This window comes from Notechis scutatus, chromosome 13 (genome assembly GCF_049901735.1).
Source record: "Notechis scutatus isolate UNSWTSFEM ecotype Mainland chromosome 13, rNotScu1.2, whole genome shotgun sequence".
Classification (NCBI taxonomy): Eukaryota; Metazoa; Chordata; class Lepidosauria; order Squamata; family Elapidae; genus Notechis; species Notechis scutatus.
The window spans coordinates 3,987,618-4,007,123 of NC_142021.1; the positions used below are offsets into that span (position 1 = coordinate 3,987,618).

Below are 19,506 nucleotides of genomic sequence, written 5' to 3' on the forward strand. Positions count from 1 at the left end.
ATTGTCTTACATCATTAATTAATAAGTATTAAAAAATGATACAAATTTACATCCACCCATAAACTTTGGTCATTTTTGATAATCTTGTTCCTTCCTTTTTTTCAACCCGTGGTAAAACTTCTCCCAAATTTTATAATAATCAGATTCAGGCCTTTTTTTTTAATTCTTGAGTTAGTTTGTCCATTTCGGCACACATCCAAATTTTCCTAATTATTTCCAACTCATCTGGCGTTTCGTTACATTTCCAATTTTGGGCATAAGTTAACCTCGCGGCTGTGATGACATTTCTCACCATCCCGGCAGAGCTGAAGAAGCTGCTTGGATGAGAAGCGAAACGTCTTCAAAGAAAAACAAAGTCCAGTTGCTTCTTGGAAAAAGCACCGTTGGGACAACCATGGCCAGATCTGCATCAATTTTTTTGCTGATTTATTTCTTAGGATTGCTGGCAAAAAAATAAACTCTTGGTTTAGTGTGAATTCTCATGGCTGCGTTTTGACTGTGTGACTCAATTTTTGAGCACGGCGATTTATAACCATACAAAAAGGTTGTAAAAACTGAGTCCAGCCACATGACAACCTGACTTAACGACTGCAACAACTCCACGATGGAAATTCTGTGTTCAGTGGCGGCCATAAATTGAGGACTTGCCCCTACGCAGCTTGGGGAAAAAAAGGGCCATGATCTCTTCAACTCAGTGTAAAACCCTGTTGCCCTGCTTTTTCCTTTAATCTGAGTTTCTGTGTTTCGGTACAGGTATAGCTCAGTTCAGCTGCTGGGAGATCTCCTGTTCCACATTTCAGGAGTTTCTGGGAAAATGACAACTGAGACGGCCTCCGAGGATGATAATTTTGGAACAGCCCAATCTAACAAAGTAAGTTTAACAGATTAACAGAGTGGGAAAGGACCTTGTAAGTCATCTAGTCCAACCCCACGCCCAGGCAGGAGACCCTACACCGTTTCTGACAGATTATTATTGTTTTTTTAATATATATATTTCCAGGCTATCATTAACGCTCTCGGAGTAGAACGAAGAAATCGAGTACTGGCTGGGCTTTACATGGGCCGTTCCGATACCCAGCTGGCTGTTCGCCAAGCATCGCTCCATGTTTGGAAAATTGTGGTTTCCAACACGCCACGCACGCTACGTGAAATCTTGCCGACTCTCTTTGGCCTCCTGTTGGGATTTTTGGCCAGTACCTGTGCAGACAAGAGAACAGTTAAGTTTTGGGGCCGTCCGGTTCATTTCTGCTAGATGTTTCGAAATGCTCTTTCCTCTCCGAACTGCGCGCGGTGTCTCTTCGTCTAAGACCCTGTATAGGTAGTCCTCGAATTACGTCCATCATAGATATGAGTCAGTGGCCAAGCATGGCCAATTTGGATCATCCACAGGGACGTGGCAACGGCCTTAAGCGTGAAAAACTGTCAGAGTGTTTGCAGTGTGACTACTATTGTGAGATAACCCAGGAGCACAACATAGCACACAAAATCTTTGTCTTTTAACAGTGGTTTCTATACAAGACAGCTATATACATACATAAGTGTGTTAGGCACATACCAGGCAAGTAATCAGTCTTCATGACTCTGCACGGAGAACTACAATGGAGATAGAACACGAGGAGAGAAAGATACGCTCTCTCATGGCCTCCCTTGTATATAAACAGCTTCTTAAAGCGGCAATACCCTGCTGACTCATTCTCATTGCATCAGCATTTACTGCCTTACAGCAGCTGGTCAGCTATTAAATCTTCAATACCTTAACAAAAACAGTCCTTTTTTCGATGCTGTTGTAACTTTGAACAGTCACTAAACAAACGGTTGTAAGACGAGGATGCCCTGTATGCACTCCAGGGGCGATTTGAGGCACTGATCTCAGGCCGGTTTTGCCTACCATGCTGTGATCGTGAATAATTTTCCTTTTGGGGTCAATCGGAAACAGTTTGCAATTTTGATGAGCCTGGGAAATCACCAGCCAAAGATTGGATTTTTGTTGAGAGTATCGTGGGCGGGGACTTCATTCACTCATCTGTATCTTTTTTGGGGGGGGAACGGACAGATTGCAGCGCGGACGCTGGGGGATCTTGTCCGAAAGCTGGGAGAGAAGATTCTACCGGAGATCATCCCCATTTTGGAAGAGGGCCTAAGATCTGAAAAAAGTGACAAGAGGCAGGGGGTCTGCATTGGCCTGAGTGAAATCATGAAGTCCACCAGCCGGGATGCTGTAAGTGAATGTTTCTGCTAATGCTCTTAGGGGTTGTTAAAAGATTGGAGTACATAACCTTCCTTTTTACCTGTCTGCCTGCCTTATAATCTTTCTCTTTATCTCTTTCAATTTTTCTCCTGTCTTTTTCTTAATTCTTCTCTCCCTCCCATTCATCCTATTTTTTCCTTCCTTCCTTCCTTCCTTCCTTCCTTCCTTCCTTCCTTCCTTCCTTCCTTCCTACCTACCTACCTACCTACCTACCTACCTACTACCTACCTATATTATTCCTTATGGGGAAAATGTGTTTGGTCCTCATCATTTTTAGTCCTCCTCATCGCGCCTCCCAGAACCAATTCAAAGTGAATCCCTGTAGTTTATTGTAGGAAGACGTTCTTCTGAATATCCTGTTTATTTTAAGTGAAGGAGTTCAGGCCCGTCTCTCTCTCTCTCTCTCTCTCACCTCATTTATGGTTGCGAGCTCTTCTTTGCATCTGCTCTGAAGACATTTCCTGTTCCTCTGTTTCAGGTGCTGTGCTTTTCTGAATCTCTCGTGCCCACCGTCAGGAAGGCCCTTTGCGACCCTCTGGAAGAGGTGCGAGAAGCGGCCGCTAAAACCTTTGAACAGCTGCATTCGACAATTGGATTCCAGGCCCTCGAAGACATCCTCCCTTTCCTGCTAAAGCAGCTGGTAAGAACGGTGACCTCTTGGCTACATCCCACGGTTTCTCTCTGAACGTCCTGGGTGGAATGGCAAGACGGCACAAACTAACTTCCTGTCTGACGATTGGCTTGAAGGGGGGATGCCTGTTAGCCGTTACGTTGGCCGTTGATTGGGGTTAAAGCACCTGCCGTCCTTCAGGGGTTCAAGCTGGTAGGATTGAATGGGGACCCCAGCAATATCTGGTGAGCTTTGGGTTTCATGGACTATAGAATAGAAGATTTGGAAGGGCTCCTTGGAGGTCTTCTCATCCAGCCCCTTGCTCAAGCAATACCGTTTCAAGCAAATTGGCTTTCCAATCTTTTCTTGAAAACATGCCGTTCCACAAGCTTCATTCCACTGATTAATTGTCCTCACTGTCAGAAAATTTCTCCTTAGTTCTAGATTGGATCTCTGCTTTGAGTTCCCATCTGTTACTCCTTGTGCCCGCTTTGGAGAATAATTCACTCTTTCTATTCCTGCTCTTCTTTTCCTCTAGGAGTGTGAAGAAACCTCAGACTTCGCCCTGGATGGTCTAAAGCAGGTTATGGCTGTGAAGAGTCGAGTTGTCTTGCCATACTTGGTGCCAAAGGTGCGTTTGCATCTCTTCTTTCGGTTCGGAAAGATGCTCGATTCTTGTCCTGTTTCCGCATCTACATCGAACTTGGAGGGAGGGAGGGAGGGAGGGAGATACATAGATAGATTCGGTAGGTAGGTGGGTAGATAGATAGATAGATAGATAGATAGATAGATAGATAGATAGATAGATAATAGATAGATAGATAGATAATAGATAGATAGATAGATAGATAGATAGATAGATAGATAGATAGATAGATAGATAGATAGATAGATAGATAGATAGATAGATAGATGAATGATAGATAGATAGATAGATGATAGATAGATAGATAGATAGATAGATAGATAGATAGATAGATAGATAGATAGATAGATAGATAGATAGATAGATAGATAGATAGATAATAGATAGATAGATAATAGATAGATGACAGATAGATAGATAGATAGATAGATAGATAGATAGATAGATAGATAGATAGATAGATAGATAGATAGATAGATAGGGAGATAAAGAGATAGATAGATAGATAGATAGATAGATAGATAGATAGATAGATAGATAGATAGATAGATAGATAGATAGATAGATAGATAGATAGATAGATAGATAGATGACAGATAGATAGATGATAGATAGATGATAGATAGATAGATGATAGATAGATAGATAGATAGATAGATAAGAGATAGATAGATAGATAGATAGATAGATGATAGATAGATAGATAGATAGATAGATAGATAGATAGATAGATAGATAAATAGATAGATAGATAGATGATAGATAGATAGATAGATAGATAGATAGATAGATAGATAGATAGATAGATAGATACTGTGTTTCCCCAAAAACAAGACTCTGTCTTATATTTTTTTGCCACCAAAAAAGGCACCTGGTCTTATTTTTTTTGGGGGGGGGGGGATGTCATTCCTTGACTAACCTCGCTTGTGTGCATCGACCCCCTGGCCTTTTTTCCCGCTGTCAGAGGCCTTCAGGAACTTCTTCTTCTGCAGCTGGCAAGGCTTTCCTGGAGGCCTCTGCAGCCGATAACAGAGCTCCGGATCGATCCAGAGCTTTGTCATCAGCTACAGATGCCTTCAGGGAAGCCTTGCCAGCCTTGCTGGCTGCAGAAGAAGTGGGGTGGCAAGGCAGGTGGTTACTGCGTGCGAGGCCTGGCTACAACTGCCCAAAGGTAAGTGGTAAGGCAGCTCCATCCCCACCATAGCTTAATTTTTACCCGTCCACACTGGAGTGGGTGGGATCTTAATTAGGGCTTATTTTAGGGGTAGGGCTTATATTGGGCTCACGTGCACAAATCAAGCTAGGAGTTACTTTCAGGGTAGGACATATTTTCAGGGAAACAGGGTAGATTGATCTATTATCTATCATCAATTTTCTATCTATCCTATCATAGATAGGTAGGTAGGTAGATATAGATAGATGGATGGATGGATGGAAAGATAGATCTATATATCATCTATTGTCTATCCTATCTGATAGATAGATAGATATAGATGATAGTAGATAGATTGATTAATTGATGGATTATAGATAGATAGAGATAAAAAAGAAACTGACATACTGGTTTTCTTCCTTTAATATTAAATATAAAGCCCATTTCTCGTTTTCCTTAGCTTATTTCTCCTCCCGTCAACACCAGAGTCCTGGCCTTCCTCTCCTCGGTTGCTGGCGATGCTCTCACCCGGCACCTGGGTGTCATTCTGCCCGCCATGATGTCCGCCCTGAAGGAGAAGCTGGGCACAAGCGATGAACAGCAGGCAAGTTTGATTTCGAGCTGCTCATATCAGAGCCAAAAGTGCAGGTGATCCTCGGCTTAGAAATAGAGCCCCAAATCGATGCTGTGAAGTGAAACATTCGTGAAGCGAGCTTGGCCTCGTTTTTTACAACCTTCCTTGCCCGAAGGTAACCCGGACATTGGGGGCAAAGTTGGAGATAAAAGGGACTCTGGTTGCTTATCCGACTGCGTTGCTTTTGTGCCAGGCCCCTTTGGGTCATCACAGTCCCTCAGATAACCCGGTTGGAACCTCTTTTTGTCCCAGGAGATGCTGAACTGCCAAGCTGTCATTCTGTCAGTAGAGGACGAGGCCGGGCAGAGGATCATCATTGAGGATCTCTTGGACACGACGCGCAGCGGCGAAGTTGGAAGGCGCCAAGCCGCGGCCGTCATCCTCAACATCTACTGCTCCAAGACCAAGGCGGACTATACCGCCCACCTGCGCAACCTGGTCTCAGGCCTGATCCGCCTCTTCAACGACACCAATGCCGTGGTCCTGAATGAAAGCTGGGACGCTCTCAACGCCATTAGCAAGGTGAGAGTTGGGCGTGGTCTTGGGAGAAGAAAAGAGGAGGAGCAAAGCTTTTGGGGAAATGGACAACGTTGAAACGGGAGGGAAGAGAGTCTTGGTAGCTGGGGGTTGAGCTCTCTGAGCTCGCTGGCTTTCTTGTAGACGTCTCATTACCATCTTGGGTAACATCATCAGTGTTTGAAGACCCAGGAAGCAGCACACACGTAAACAAATTCCCAAACGTAAATGAATTTCCTTTAATGCCCCCAACTTGGCCCCACTGTTCAGTTGTTCTCAGTTGGAGATTAAACTCTTCCCAAAATAGTCTCCAAAAGAAAGAAATACAGTCCAAACTCCAAAGAACAGATAACAGAAATAAAAACCCAAAACAAACCGAACTGAAGGAATTTCCACAACAGACCAGGATAATTAATGACAAATTGCAAGAAGATAACAAGGCACAGTCCGTTGGAAGAACTCCAACCAAGATAAACCTCAGCCAGGAATGAAACACACTTTGCTTCTAGCAGCACTGTGTTTTAAACGCCCCTCCTGTATACTATTTCCCCCAGCTGCAGCCAATGAGGGGGATCATGGCCGCTTCCTCTCCCATAAGCCACGTTGTTCCCTTCTCCATTCCTCCGTGGGGATGGATCTGGGTCTTCCTCTGACTGCCCAGCCGCCCTCTGCCCTTCCCCGGCCTTCTCCACAACCTCTAGAGCCACACCTCCACTCCCTGTCGGTTGTTCGTCCTCTCCCTCGGAGTCGGTCTCCAACAGAGGCATGACAAAATGCTAGTGTGGAGTGGGGTTTGCAAAGAAGAGAAGAGGAGGAGCGCTCTGGAGTCCCTGGTGCTCTCTGAGCTGGGTTGCTTTCTTGCAGACATCTCATCACCCCATTGGGTAACATCATCCGAATTAGTGAGGAGTGGGGTTGGCAAAGAGGAGGAGGAGGAAGAGCACCGTGGAATCCTTGGTGCTCCCTGAGCTGGGTTGCTTTCTTGCAGACATTTTATAACCCGACTAAGTAACGTCATCAGTACTAGAGGGGTTTGTAAGGAGGAGGAAGGGCACAGCGGAGAACTTGGGTGTCAAGGGTGACGTGATAGCCGTCCTCCAATATTTGAGGGGTTCCCACAAAGAAGAGGGGGTCAACCTATTCCCCAAAGCACCTGAAGGCAGGACAAGAAGCAACAGTTGGAAACTAACCAAGGAGAGAAGCAACTTAGAACTAAGGAGGAATTTCCTGACAGTGAGAACAATTAATCAGTGGACCAACTTGCCTCCAGAAGTTGTGGATGCTCCAGCGCTTCTGGTTTTTAAGAAGAGATTGGACAACCCTTTGTCTGACATAGTCTAGATCTCCTGCCTGAGCAAGGGGTTGGACTAGCAGACCTCCAAGCCCCCTTCCAGCTCTGTCACTCTGTCATTGATGGATGCTTCCTCATTCTGGTTCCTTTCCTAGAAATTAGACGCTGGCAGCCAGCTGGCCCTCATCGATGACCTCCACAGGGATATCCGCATCGTTGGCAACGATGCCGCCGGAGACCACGTGCCTGGATTCTGCATTCCCAAAAAGGTAACAGCGGGGGGGCAGACGAGGCTCTGAGCACCATTACTTCTTATCACCTGAAGGGACCTTCTCTTCCCACGGTGTACTTGTCTCAAATTTGTCCTAAAGGTGCTTTTCTAAAGGTGTGTCATTCCTCCGTGTCATATAATACATGTGTGTGTATGTGTGTATTTGTCATGTTGATGTGTATATTGGAGATGGGGACCCTTTGAGAGCTGAATGCAGTAGAATTTCATTTTAATGTATGCTGATTAGGGTACATTCAAAGTGATAATAGTTATTCTGTTCTGTCCCATTCCATTCCATTCCATTCTAATCGAATGTTCAGTTTTCTATTCTATTCTATTCTATTCTATTCTATTCTATTCTATTCTATTCTATTCTATTCTATTCTATTCTATTCTATTCTATTCTATTCTATTCTATTCTATTCCATTCCATTCCATTCCATTCCATTCCATTCCATTCTAATCTAATGTTCAGTTCTCTATTCTATTCCATTCCATTCCATTCTTCCATTCTATTCCACTCCACTCCATTCCATTTTCCTTCTTTTCTTCTTCTTCTTCTTCTTCTTCTTCTTCTTCTTCTTCTTCTTCTTCTTCTTCTTCTTCTTCTTCTTCTTCTTCTTCTTCTTCTTCTTCTTCTTCCTCCTCCTCCTCCTCTCCCTCCTCATATTCTATTCTATTCTATTCTATTCTATTCTATTCTATTCTATTCTATTCTATTCTAATCTTTTATCCATTTATTGATGGTTATGTAGTGTATATTGGAGGTGAAAGCTGTATACAATGAAATTTGAAAACCGTATGCAACAAAATTTCATTTTAATGTATGCCAATAACTGTCAGTAAAAGTTATTCTAAGTCAAAAGGCAACCGGACTTTCTTCGGGATTTTTTTCCCCCTTGAAAACATTTCGCTTCTCATCCAAGATGCTCCTTCGGTTCTAACATCTTCTTGGATAAGAAGCAAGATGTTTTGAAAGACGGAAAGCCTCCTCGTAACTAAACATGGCAGTCGAATAGGAAGGGACGCTGCCTGGAAGGCAAGCTGCCTCTCCGCTGACCACCTGTCTGCCTTGTCCCCTTCCCTCCAGGGCGTGACCTCCATCCTACCTATGCTACGGGAGGGGGTCCTGACCGGCAACTCAGACCAGAAGGAAGAGGCGGCCAAAGCTTTGGGCTTGGTCATTAAGCTGACCTCCGCCGAAGCTCTGAAACCATCCGTCGTCAGCATTACCGGGCCCCTGATTCGGATCCTGGGAGACCGGTTCAGCTGGAACGTCAAGGTGGCTTTGTTGGAAACCTTGAGTCTCCTCTTGGCCAAGGTAAGCGAGGAAACGCTGGGAACGAAATCCCGAAAGAGCTTGGGTGAAGACCCCGATAACAATAGCACTTAGAATTACCCCCGTGTTTCCCCGAAAATAAGAGTGGGTCTTGTTTTCTTTTGGGCTCCAGGGTAAGCACCAGGGCTTATTTTGGGGGAATTCCCCCCCAATATAATAGGAGCCTCTGTGGTGCAGTGGTTAGAGTGGAGTACTGCAAGCTACTTCTGCCTACAATTTGGCAGTTCAAATCCCACCAGGCTGAAGGTTGACTCAGCCTTCCGTCCTTCCGAGGTGGGTCAAATGAGGACCCAGATTGTTGGGGGCAAGAAGCTGACTCTGAGGGCAGTAAAGAGAGAGAGAGAGGGCAGTAAAGCACTATAAAGCAGTATATAAGTCTAAGTGCTAGAAATTATCTATGAAGCGTTTAAGGAATGCACTACTTCCCTCACTCCCTTTCTGCTGGCAACTCTAAAAGACCAGAGAAATATTTTTGAGTTGACAGCAGGTTAGTGGAGTGGGGAGGGAATGGGGATTTTGTGGTATCCTTCCCCTGCCACGCCCACCAAGCCACGCCCAAAGAACCGGTAGTCACATTTTTTTTGAATCCCACCACTGGAACAGATGTAAGGTGTGGGCTACCTGTCCTTACATCGATGTGGGTAACGGCGGTGTGTAACGTGTCGCCCTCACAGGTGGGCCTTGCTCTGAAGCCCTTCCTGCCTCAGCTCCAAACCACCTTCACCAAAGCATTGCAAGATCCGAACCGAGTGGTCCGTTTAAAAGCTGCCGAGGCCCTGGGGAAGTTGATTGCCATCCACGCCAAGGTGGACCCGCTCTTTACCGAACTCTTGAACGGCATTCGTACTAGCGAGGACTCTGGCATCAGGCAAGTGACACAGCTGGCTCGGGAAGGGCTGGCCCGTTCTCCTCCCTTTTCCCCCCCTTTTCTCTGTGTGTTTCACTCTGAAAAGCACATTTTATTATTGTCGACATCCCAGCCTGGGTATCCAAAGAAAAGTCCAGGATCATTTCAATTCTGAAAAGCTTACTGTTTGTTGACTACGTAGCGTGGGAATAGCGAAAGCTCTTAGACTGCTTCACCGTGCTTTCCAGAAACCTGTTGCAAGTAACTTTAGTAGCAACTCAGGAGCTCAGAAACAGACATCAGTTTCACTTTAGTTCAGCAGGCAAGTATTATGCACAGCACAGGAGAGAAGCAGTTTCATGTTCAATAGACAGACTCAAAGCTCAACATAGCTTCAGAGCTGCAGAGCTTAATATGGCTGCTACGCCTAGCCTAATTCTAGTTTCAGTTTCCAAAAGTCCTCATTGGCTGACCTAGCTACCATGCTCTATTCCAGTTCATGAATATACTCTTGACAATCCGGCTTCCCTCCTGGACTTTGCCTGTTGGAAGCCGGCTGGGAAAGTTGCAAATGGTGTTCAAACGGTGACCCAGGGATGCTGCAGCGCTCATAAATGCAGAACATGCAAGAGATGCTTCCTGTCAGGACTCCAACAAATCCACCCCCATTCAAATTATAAATCTCTAGCCGCATCTCTCAGAGAAGAGAAAATTGATTTATTAGGAGTGACCATGTCGGTGTTACCTGGATGCAGCCAAACACTAAGATACATCATTCATTTCCCCCTTGACCCTGATCTTCCCCCCCAGCCCCTGGATGTATATTCTCCAATGGGACACATCCATAGCCAAGAGTCATCAATCATGCTCTCCACTAACATGCTTGCGCTCCGACTACTTTGGGCTGCCAGGGTGATTATCTAAGCACTTAAGGAATGCGGTGTTTTCCCATCGTTTTTCTGGCAGCTAAAAAGATCAAAGGAGTGTCTTTTTAGTTGACACTTCTGTTGTTTGGTCCCTGGTTTTTGACCCCTGCTGACTTCCTGTTTTCTCTCTGCCTTTTTTGTGGCTTTTCAGGGACACCATGCTTCAAGCGTTGCGGTTTGTCACTCAGGGGGCAGGAGGCAAAGTGGACGCCGCTGTTCGGAAGAGCATAATCTCCATGCTCCTCAGCATGCTGGGCCACGAAGAGGTATCGCCTGCTGGAAACCCTAGGCGTTGCAACACTCCCCAGTTTTGTTGTTGACCGGTTTCTGGCTGGCAGGGGGAATGCTGGGAATTGGAAGTCCCCACCTCTTAAAAAGTTGCCAAGTTTGGGAAACGCAGCTTGAAAAAGTTTTTGTCCTTTTTAAATTGCATTTACAACTCTTTTTTCAAACTGGTAATATGTATAAGCTGAACGGAAAGAGACAACCGACTTCGAAGTGGGGATATAAGCAGTTTGAATAAAGGGGCCCTGTGGCTCAGGGAAATAGAATAGAATAGAATTCTTTATTGGCCAAGTGTCCTTGGGCACACAAGGAGTTTGCCTCTGGTGCAGAAGCTCTCCAGTTGTACATACAAGCAATAAGTGGTAAATCAGGATCATAAAATAAACATAAATCATAAGATGCAAACTTGGTGATAGCCATAGGATACTAAATAAAAGCAATGAACATCAACCACGAGATACAAAGAACCACGCTAGGGTCATAAGGAGCTAAGGAAGTAGGTACAAGGAAAGATGAGATAAGGAGGATAATAGGTAACACGGCCCTACTAGGTGGTTTCTGACATCCTAAGGCATAGATAGCGTTGTGGGAATTTGGCAGTGTGACAGCATGGAGAGAAATGGTCTCTGTGCCTAGTTGTTTTGACGTGCGGTGCCCTATAGCGTGGCCTTGAGGGAAGAAGTTGAAAGAGAGAGAGAGAAAGTGAAAGAGGTAGGGTAGGTAGGCAGGTAGATAGAAAAGATAGATAGAAAAGATTATATATATATATATATATATATATATATATATATATATATATATATATATATATATATATATATATATATATATATATATATATATAGGATAGGAAGAGAGAGAGATTAGATAAAATAGAAAAGATATAGAGGTTAGATAAATAAGATAGATAGATAATAAGATAGAAAAGATAGATATAGAGATAGAAAAGATATAGAGAGATTAGATAGGAGATACACACACAGAGAGAGAGGGAGAGAGAGAGAGGTATTAAATAGATAAATAAGATAGATAGAAAAAGTAAATATGGAGATTAGATAGATAGATACATAGATAGAGAGGATAGATAGAAAACATTCTTTATTGGCCGAGTATGATTGGGGCACACAAGTTTTTCTCCAGTGCAGAAGCTCTCAGTTGTACGTACATACAAGCAAGTCCGTAGATATTTCCACAGGTCCTCAATGGTTAGGCTGCCATGGTTGCAGTTGTTTTTTCTGCAGTCCTAACTATCGGTCAAAAACTTATATTCATATAAAATTTATATTACAAAGCCGATATTCTAAAGAAATCTGGTGCAGATGTTTCTGGCTGGTAACCTTTGTGGCGAATGGAAACATTCTGGGATTTGTTTGTTTTTTCTCTCTCCCCCCCCCCCCTTTTTGCCAGGATGCAACTCGCATGACCTCCGCAGGCTGCTTGGCCGAAATGTGTGCCTTTTTGACGGACGATGAACTCAGCGGAGTCCTCCAGAATCATCTCCTAGGTGGGCTTTGGTGGTGGTGGTGGGAATTCCCCCAAGTAACATGATTTTCTGTCCTCAACAACCACAAATGGGGGCCAAATATTTCTGCTGCCGAGGCCATGGGGTTATTCAGTGAATCAGGCAGTCATTAAGCGAATCTGGCTCTCCCCCCACCCCCCTTGACTTCGCTGGTCAGAAGCCATCTGGGAGGGTCACAATTGTTGATTAAGTGACCCTGGGATAATCAACCATCCTTAAATACATACCAGCTGCCTGAATTTTGATCATAACAGAATAATAGAATAACAAGAGTTGGAAGGGACCTTGGAGGTCTTCTAGTCCAACCCCCTGCTCAGCCAGGAAGCCCTATACCATTTCAGACAAATGGCTTTTCTTAAAAACTTCCAGTGTCGGAGCATTCACAACTTCTGGAGGCAAGTTGTTCCATTAATTAATTGCTCTCACTGTCAGGAAATTTCTCCTTAGTTCTAAGTTGCTTCTCTCCTTGGTTGGTTTCCACCCATTGCTTCTTCTCCTGCCTTCTAGTGGCTTTGGAGAATAGCTTGACTCCCTCTTCTTTGGGGCAGCCCCTCAGATACTGGAACACTGCTACCCTGTCACCTCTAGTCCTTCTTTTCATTAAGCTATTCATACCCAATTCCTGCAACCCTTCTTCATATATTTTAGCCTCCAGTGCCCTAATCATCTTTGATACTCTTCTCTGCACTCATGAAACTCTGGGAATAGCAATAGCAGTAGCACTTAAGACTTACAGACCGCTTTCTAGTGCTTCCCAGCCCTCTCTAAGCGGTTTTACAGTCAGCCTCTTGCCCCCAACAATTTTGGGTCCTCGTTTTACCCACCTCAGAAGGACGGAAGGCTGAGTTAACCTTGAGCCTGGTGAGACTCGAACTGCCAAATTGCAGGCAGCCGGCAGTCAGCAGAAGTAGCCTGCAGTACTGCACTCTCACCACTGTGCCACCGAGGCTCTCTATGCTGCCACATTCATTGTCCCTTTTAGTGGCTTTGAACAGTCCCTAACTGAGTAATTGTAAGCCGAGGACAACGTGCAGGGTGAGTTTTTTTGTTTTGTTTTTAAAGTGTACATTTGCTCAAGTTTGTATCCTGACCATAGAAGGTGTAAATAACTGGTCATGGTTTGTTTTTTTCTGGGCGCGTTGATCTTGAGAAAGGACGGTTGTGATGCTGGGCTCCTTTTGTTCCACAGCGGATGTGTCCGGCATCGACTGGATGGTGAGGCACGGACGCAGCCTGGCCCTCTCGGTCGCTGTGAACACGGCGGCCGGCAGACTCTGTGTCCCCAAATATTCGAACAGCGTCCACGAGATGATCTTCAGCAACACAGTCGCTGACCGGGTAAGCGTCTCCATCTGTTATTGCATAACAAGAGTTGGAAGGGACCTTGGAGGTCTTCTAGTCCAACCTCCTGTTCAAGAAGGAAACCCTACACCACTTCAGACAACTGGTTGGCCAGTCTCTTCTTAAAATCCTCCAGTGTTGGAGCACAATTTCTGGAGGCAAGTTATTCCATTGATTAATTGTTCTCACTGTCAGGAAATTCCTCCTAAGTTCTAGGTTGCTTCTCTCCTTGATTAGCTTCCATCTGTTGCTTCTTGTCCTGCCTTCAGGTTCTTCTGAAAACAGGTTGATCCCCCCCCCCTCTTCTTTGTGGCAGCCCCTGAGATACTGGAAGACTACTGTCGTTCCCAGTCCTTCTTTCGTGTAGACTAGCCATACCCAATTCCAGCACCCCTCCCCTCCCCCCAGTGAGAATAATGGCAGCCAATTTAATAAGACAAAAATGGTGATTGGCCCAGTCACTTTTATGGCTAAGGCAGGACTGGGACTCATGGTCTCCTGGTTTCTAGGACACCAAACTCATCTCTTCCCCCCCCTCCTCCTCTCTTCTCTCTTCTCTCTCTCACATATCTCTCTTATTTCTATCATCTCTCTCTTATCTCTCATCTCTCTCATCTTCTCTCTTTCTCTTATCTCTCATCTCTATCATATCTCTGTGTGTGTGTCTCTCTGTCTCTCTCATCTCTCATCTTTCTCTCTCTCTCTGTGTGTGTGTGTGTGTGTCTGTCTCTCTCTCATATCTCTCTTATTTCTATCATCTATCTCTCATCTCTCTCATCTTTCATCTCTCTTTCTCTTATCTCTCATCTCTATCATATCTCTCTCTGTGTGTCTCTCTCTGTCTCTCTCATCTCTCATCTTTCTCTCTTTGTGTGTGTGTGTGTGTGTGTGTGTCTCTCTCTCTCATATATCTCTTATTTCTATCATCTATCTCTCATCTCTCTCATCTTTCATCTCTCTTTCTCTTATCTCTCATCTCTCTCTCTCTCTCTCTGTCTCTGTCTGTCTCTCTCTCTCTCATTTCTCTCTATCTTATCTGATGGCTTTTTGCTTGCTGCTAATTTCCTGGCTGCAGATCCCCATTGCTGTCAGCGGCATCCGAGGAATGGGCTTCCTTATGAAGCATCACATCGAAGCCAACGGCGGGAACCTTCCCCCGAAGCTCTCCAACCTCTTCATCAAGGTAAGGCCGCAGCTCTCGGCCAGCAACCCGAAAGGGATGGCTTGAACGGGACAAACTGCACTTCAGACCTTTTCGCACAGATTGTCCTGCGACGGGAGGGCTGGAATAATCCACGGCAGGGGTCCCCAACCTGCTGCCGGGCCGTGGCCTATTCACAACCAATAAGTCCTCACCTTACAACTGAGCCCAAAATTTCTGTTTGCTGAGCAAGACAGTGGCTTAGTGAGTTTTGCCCCATTTTTACGACCTTTCTTGCCGCCCCGTTGCTCAGTGAATCATTGCACTTGTTAAGTTAGTCACACGGTTGTTAAGTGAATCCGGTTTCCCCATTGGCCGTTGCTCGTCAGAAGGTCGCCGAAGGGAATCACGTGACCCTGGGACACCGCAAACGTAAATACAAGTCAGTCGCCAAACATCTGAATTTTGATCACGTGACCAGGGGAATCTTGGAAAAGGTTGTAAGTCTGAAGCAGAACGGTCCCTTTTTTCAGCACCGTTGGGACTTCGAGCGGTCCCTAAATGACCAGTTGTAAATCAGGGTGTCAGAATTCCAAGTAATAAATCCATGGCAAGCAAGACTCCGAGGCAGGTAGATTCCTCAATGAATGCTTTTATTTGGAGTTATCATATTGGCAGAAATCTGGTGAAAACCGACTCTGAAAACTCGTTAAAAGCAAAAGATTTTCTACTTTCTCGAAACAACCAGTGATGTGGTCCAGTCACGGTGCGGTCTGGCAACCCGGGTAGCCTCACTGCGCCTTCCTCCAACCAGGTGCGAGAATGTCCTTGGTTTTCAAGAGAAAATATTTTTGTTCGGACCCAGGCTTCCTGAGACCATAATTAAGCCCACACTTAGTTAAAACAACTCTTGTTTTATTTCAAGGCTGGGAATTATGTTCATTCCCAGCCTGTAATGAGTCCCAAACAGTCCCTCGAGATAAGCACCCACCTTTCTCTCCTTTGAATGGCTGCCAGCAACTAAAGTGCCAAATGAACTGTAAAAAAACAACCGAAGTACAAAGTCCACACACAGCTTCAAGGATTAATTCGAACAGAGCAAATGACTTTGCTTCCTGCAAAGGTTTCTCTACCTTTGCCTGTCCTTTATCCCTTAGGGGAGGGGCAATCACCTCCCAGCCTTACTCCTGAGTTGCCCTTTTTGTTTCAGTTGCTCTTGCCTTCTAGCAGCTCTGTGCACACGCGCATTGGGAACAGGCTCCCTTTGCTCCTCTTCCTTGCTGCTGCCAGACTCCGGAGGCTCCAGAGGCAGCACCCCACTCCCAGATGGCCCTGGCCCCATCTCTGCATTGGACGCAGGACCCTCGTCCGAATCCTCCCAGACTGATCCCCGTTCTTCCCCACTGTCCAGATTCCACTGTTGTCTGCACAGGCTGCTGGCGAACCACAATAATTTCATTTTGGCTACAAGATCCCCTGTATCTCTAATCCCCCCAATCCCTCAGCTCCGGTGTGGTAACCCTGAAGCGGTCAAAAATGGCTTCGGCCAGGCCAGCTTCATGGTTGACACAAGGGCTTACCTGTAATATCTTCTCGGAGGTGGGTGGGGAGTCCAACTTATTTCACAAAAACTAGCCAGCCCTTGAAACATCTGGATCCATAACCAGCCCCGGGCCAAGCTGAAGCTTCCTGATTTTTTTACTCTCCCCTTTGTTTGTCTCAAGTGTCTTCAGAATCCATCCAGCGACATCAAATTGATTGCGGAGAAGATGATTTGGTGGGCCAACAAAGCCCCCCTCCCGCCCTTGGACCCTCCCGTGGCCAAGCCCATCCTCAAGGCCCTGCTGGACAACACGAAAGATAAGAACACCAGCGTGAGGGCTTACAGCGACCAGGCCATTGTCAACCTCCTGAAGATGCGGGACGGCGAGGAGGCGGTTCAGGTATTGGCTTCGCTCTAGGCGAGCGGAGGGGGATGAGAGCCCAACTTTGGGCGTAAAGGCGGCTGAAAGCGACGGGAAGGACGAGCCTGTGACTTTTGTGATGGGTGCGACTTCGCAAAGCGTAGGGCGGGCTGCAGGATGAGAGAGACCACTTCATGGGCTCAAGATGGCAATGGTCTCCCTTCTCTTAGGCCATGCAGAGACATTTTTTAAAGGCTAGGCTTGCCAGTGGTTTGATCATTTCTATTTTCATTTAATAAAACGCTAATAAAGTGTGCAATATGATCATAAAATTAAGAATTTAATAAAGAGAGATGGTTAGAAATAAGGAGACTGGGAGTTCTAGTCCCACCCTAGGCATGAAAGCCAGCTGGGAGACTTTGGGCCGATCACCAGGAGACTGGGAGTTCTAGTCCCACCTTAGGCATGAAAGCCAGCTGGAAGACTTTGGGTCGATCACCAGGAGACTGGGAGTTCTAGTCCGACCTTAGGCATGAAAGCTGACTGGGAGACTTTGGGTCGATCACCAGGAGACTGGGAGTTCTAGTCCCACCTTAGGCATGAAAGCCAGCTGGGTGACTTTGGGTCGATCACCAGGAGACTGGGAGTTCTAGTCCCACCTTAGGTATGAAAGCCAGCTGGGTGACTTTGGGTCGATCACCAGGAGACTGGGAGTTCTAGTCCCACCTTAGGCATGAAAGCCAGCTGGGAGACTTTGGGTCGATCACCAGGAGTCTGGGAGTTCTAGTCCCACCTTAGGTATGAAAGCCAGCTGGGAGACTTTGGGTCGATCACCAGGAGACTGGGAGTTCTAGTCCGACCTTAGGCATGAAAGCTGACTGGGAGACTTTGGGTCGATCACCAGGAGACTGGGAGTTCTAGTCCCACCTTAGGTATGAAAGCCAGCTGGGTGACTTTGGGTCGATCACCAGGAGACTGGGAGTTCTAGTCCCACCTTAGGTATGAAAGCCAGCTGGGAGACTTTGGGTCGATCACCAGGAGTCTGGGAGTTCTAGTCCCACCTTAGGCATGAAAGCCAGCTGGGAGACTTTGGGTCGATCACCAGGAGTCTGGGAGTTCTAGTCCCACCTTAGGCATGAAAGCCAGCTGGGAGACTTTGGGTCGATCACCAGGAGTCTGGGAGTTCTAGTCCCACCTTAGGTATGAAAGCCAGCTGGGAGACTTTGGGTCGATCACCAGGAGACTGGGAGTTCTAGTCCCACCTTAGGTATGAAAGCCAGCTGGGAGACTTTGGGTCGATCACCAGGAGACTGGGAGTTCTAGTCCCACCTTAGGTATGAAAGCCAGCTGGGTGACTTTGGGTCGATCACCAGGAGTCTGGGAGTTCTAGTCCCACCTTAGGCATGAAAGCCAGCTGGGAGACTTTGGGTCGATCACCAGGAGTCTGGGAGTTCTAGTCCCACCTTAGGCATGAAAGCCAGCTGGGAGACTTTGGGTCGATCACCAGGAGTCTGGGAGTTCTAGTCCCACCTTAGGCATGAAAGCCAGCTGGGAGACTTTGGGTCGATCACCAGGAGTCTGGGAGTTCTAGTCCCACCTTAGGTATGAAAGCCAGCTGGGAGACTTTGGGTCGATCACCAGGAGACTGGGAGTTCTAGTCCCACCTTAGGTATGAAAGCCAGCTGGGAGACTTTGGGTCGATCACCAGGAGACTGGGAGTTCTAGTCCCACCTTAGGTATGAAAGCCAGCTGGGAGACTTTGGGTCGATCACCAGGAGACAGGGAGTTCTAGTCCGACCTTAGGCATGAAAGCTGACTGGGTGACTTTGGGCCGATCACCAGGAGACAGGGAGTTCTGGACTGCTGGATTGAAGACTATTTTTTTCTCTGAACTTTTGATTTTTTTTTCTCTCTCAGTCCGTCTCCAAAATCCTTGACGCTGCCAGCTTGGAGCTGCTGAACGAGAGTTGCCGGCGATCCCTGAAGAAACTCGCCAACCAGGCTGACTCGGTTGAACAAATTGACGACACCATCCTGACGTGAGAAGCAAGTTGGCATTGCAGAGTCTCCAAGCCGACGAAAATGTTTTCATTTTTGAAAATGCTAATTGTGACAGGAGCTGGTTAAGAGGGAAAGAAAACAAAAAAAGAAGAGGTCGGAAAACTATTTTCATTATATATACACACACATACATACATATATACACGTATACACACACACACACACACATATACATACATACATACACACACACATACATACATACATACATACATACATACATACATACATACCAGAATAGCCTTAATTATTCTGCTAGTTTAAATGAGAGAATTTGGTCTTCCTACCCCTCTTTTTTTTGGTGGGGGGGGGGGGGAATACATTCTAAAGCCATCCTGTAGTGAGTTAGTGGCGAATTCGCCCATCCCTCTTTGTTGGAAGGAGACGTTTCCACTCGGGTTAAAAGCGGGAAGGAAATTTAATTTTTATTTTTTGCCAAAAGCAAGTTCATTTTCAGTTGGTTTGATGTGGCTCCGAAGATTCTGGAAATCAGACACATTTAAGGAGCCAGAGAAATGCAGAAGGGGGAGGTTGCAAAAAAAAAAGCTGTTTGGATGGTGATTTAATAAAAAGCTTTCAACTGAAATCTCATTAGCGGTGCCCATCTTTGCTCGTATGAAAGCAAAACAACAACAGCGGTTGGTTTGCTGAAGTTTAATAAAGTGACTGACCTTTGGGAATACAGGAATGCAAGTCTAAAGCAAAGGTCGCCAAGTTTTGGACCTCAGGGACCACTAAACTCATCATTTTAAATCCCGCGGACCAGAGACC

The 19,506-nt window shown here is 45.9% G+C and overlaps 1 protein-coding gene across 1 annotated transcript in view; it reads left to right on the plus strand.

Moving 5' to 3' along the window:
- Nucleotides 1-19,321, plus strand: part of GCN1 (GCN1 activator of EIF2AK4) — a 60,772-nt gene extending 41,451 nt beyond the window's left edge. The window contains exons 43-58 of the mRNA XM_026684618.2: nucleotides 754-871; nucleotides 1,001-1,216; nucleotides 2,054-2,218; nucleotides 2,727-2,888; nucleotides 3,397-3,489; nucleotides 5,118-5,261; nucleotides 5,544-5,813; nucleotides 7,254-7,367; nucleotides 8,460-8,690; nucleotides 9,383-9,576; nucleotides 10,633-10,747; nucleotides 12,174-12,270; nucleotides 13,478-13,626; nucleotides 14,705-14,812; nucleotides 16,495-16,713; nucleotides 18,592-19,321. Of these exons, the coding sequence (XP_026540403.1) occupies nucleotides 754-871; nucleotides 1,001-1,216; nucleotides 2,054-2,218; nucleotides 2,727-2,888; nucleotides 3,397-3,489; nucleotides 5,118-5,261; nucleotides 5,544-5,813; nucleotides 7,254-7,367; nucleotides 8,460-8,690; nucleotides 9,383-9,576; nucleotides 10,633-10,747; nucleotides 12,174-12,270; nucleotides 13,478-13,626; nucleotides 14,705-14,812; nucleotides 16,495-16,713; nucleotides 18,592-18,717 (2,521 nt within the window). The 3' untranslated portion in view covers nucleotides 18,718-19,321. The remainder of the gene's footprint in view (nucleotides 1-753; nucleotides 872-1,000; nucleotides 1,217-2,053; nucleotides 2,219-2,726; nucleotides 2,889-3,396; nucleotides 3,490-5,117; nucleotides 5,262-5,543; nucleotides 5,814-7,253; nucleotides 7,368-8,459; nucleotides 8,691-9,382; nucleotides 9,577-10,632; nucleotides 10,748-12,173; nucleotides 12,271-13,477; nucleotides 13,627-14,704; nucleotides 14,813-16,494; nucleotides 16,714-18,591) is intronic.
- Nucleotides 19,322-19,506: the final 185 nt, after the last annotated feature.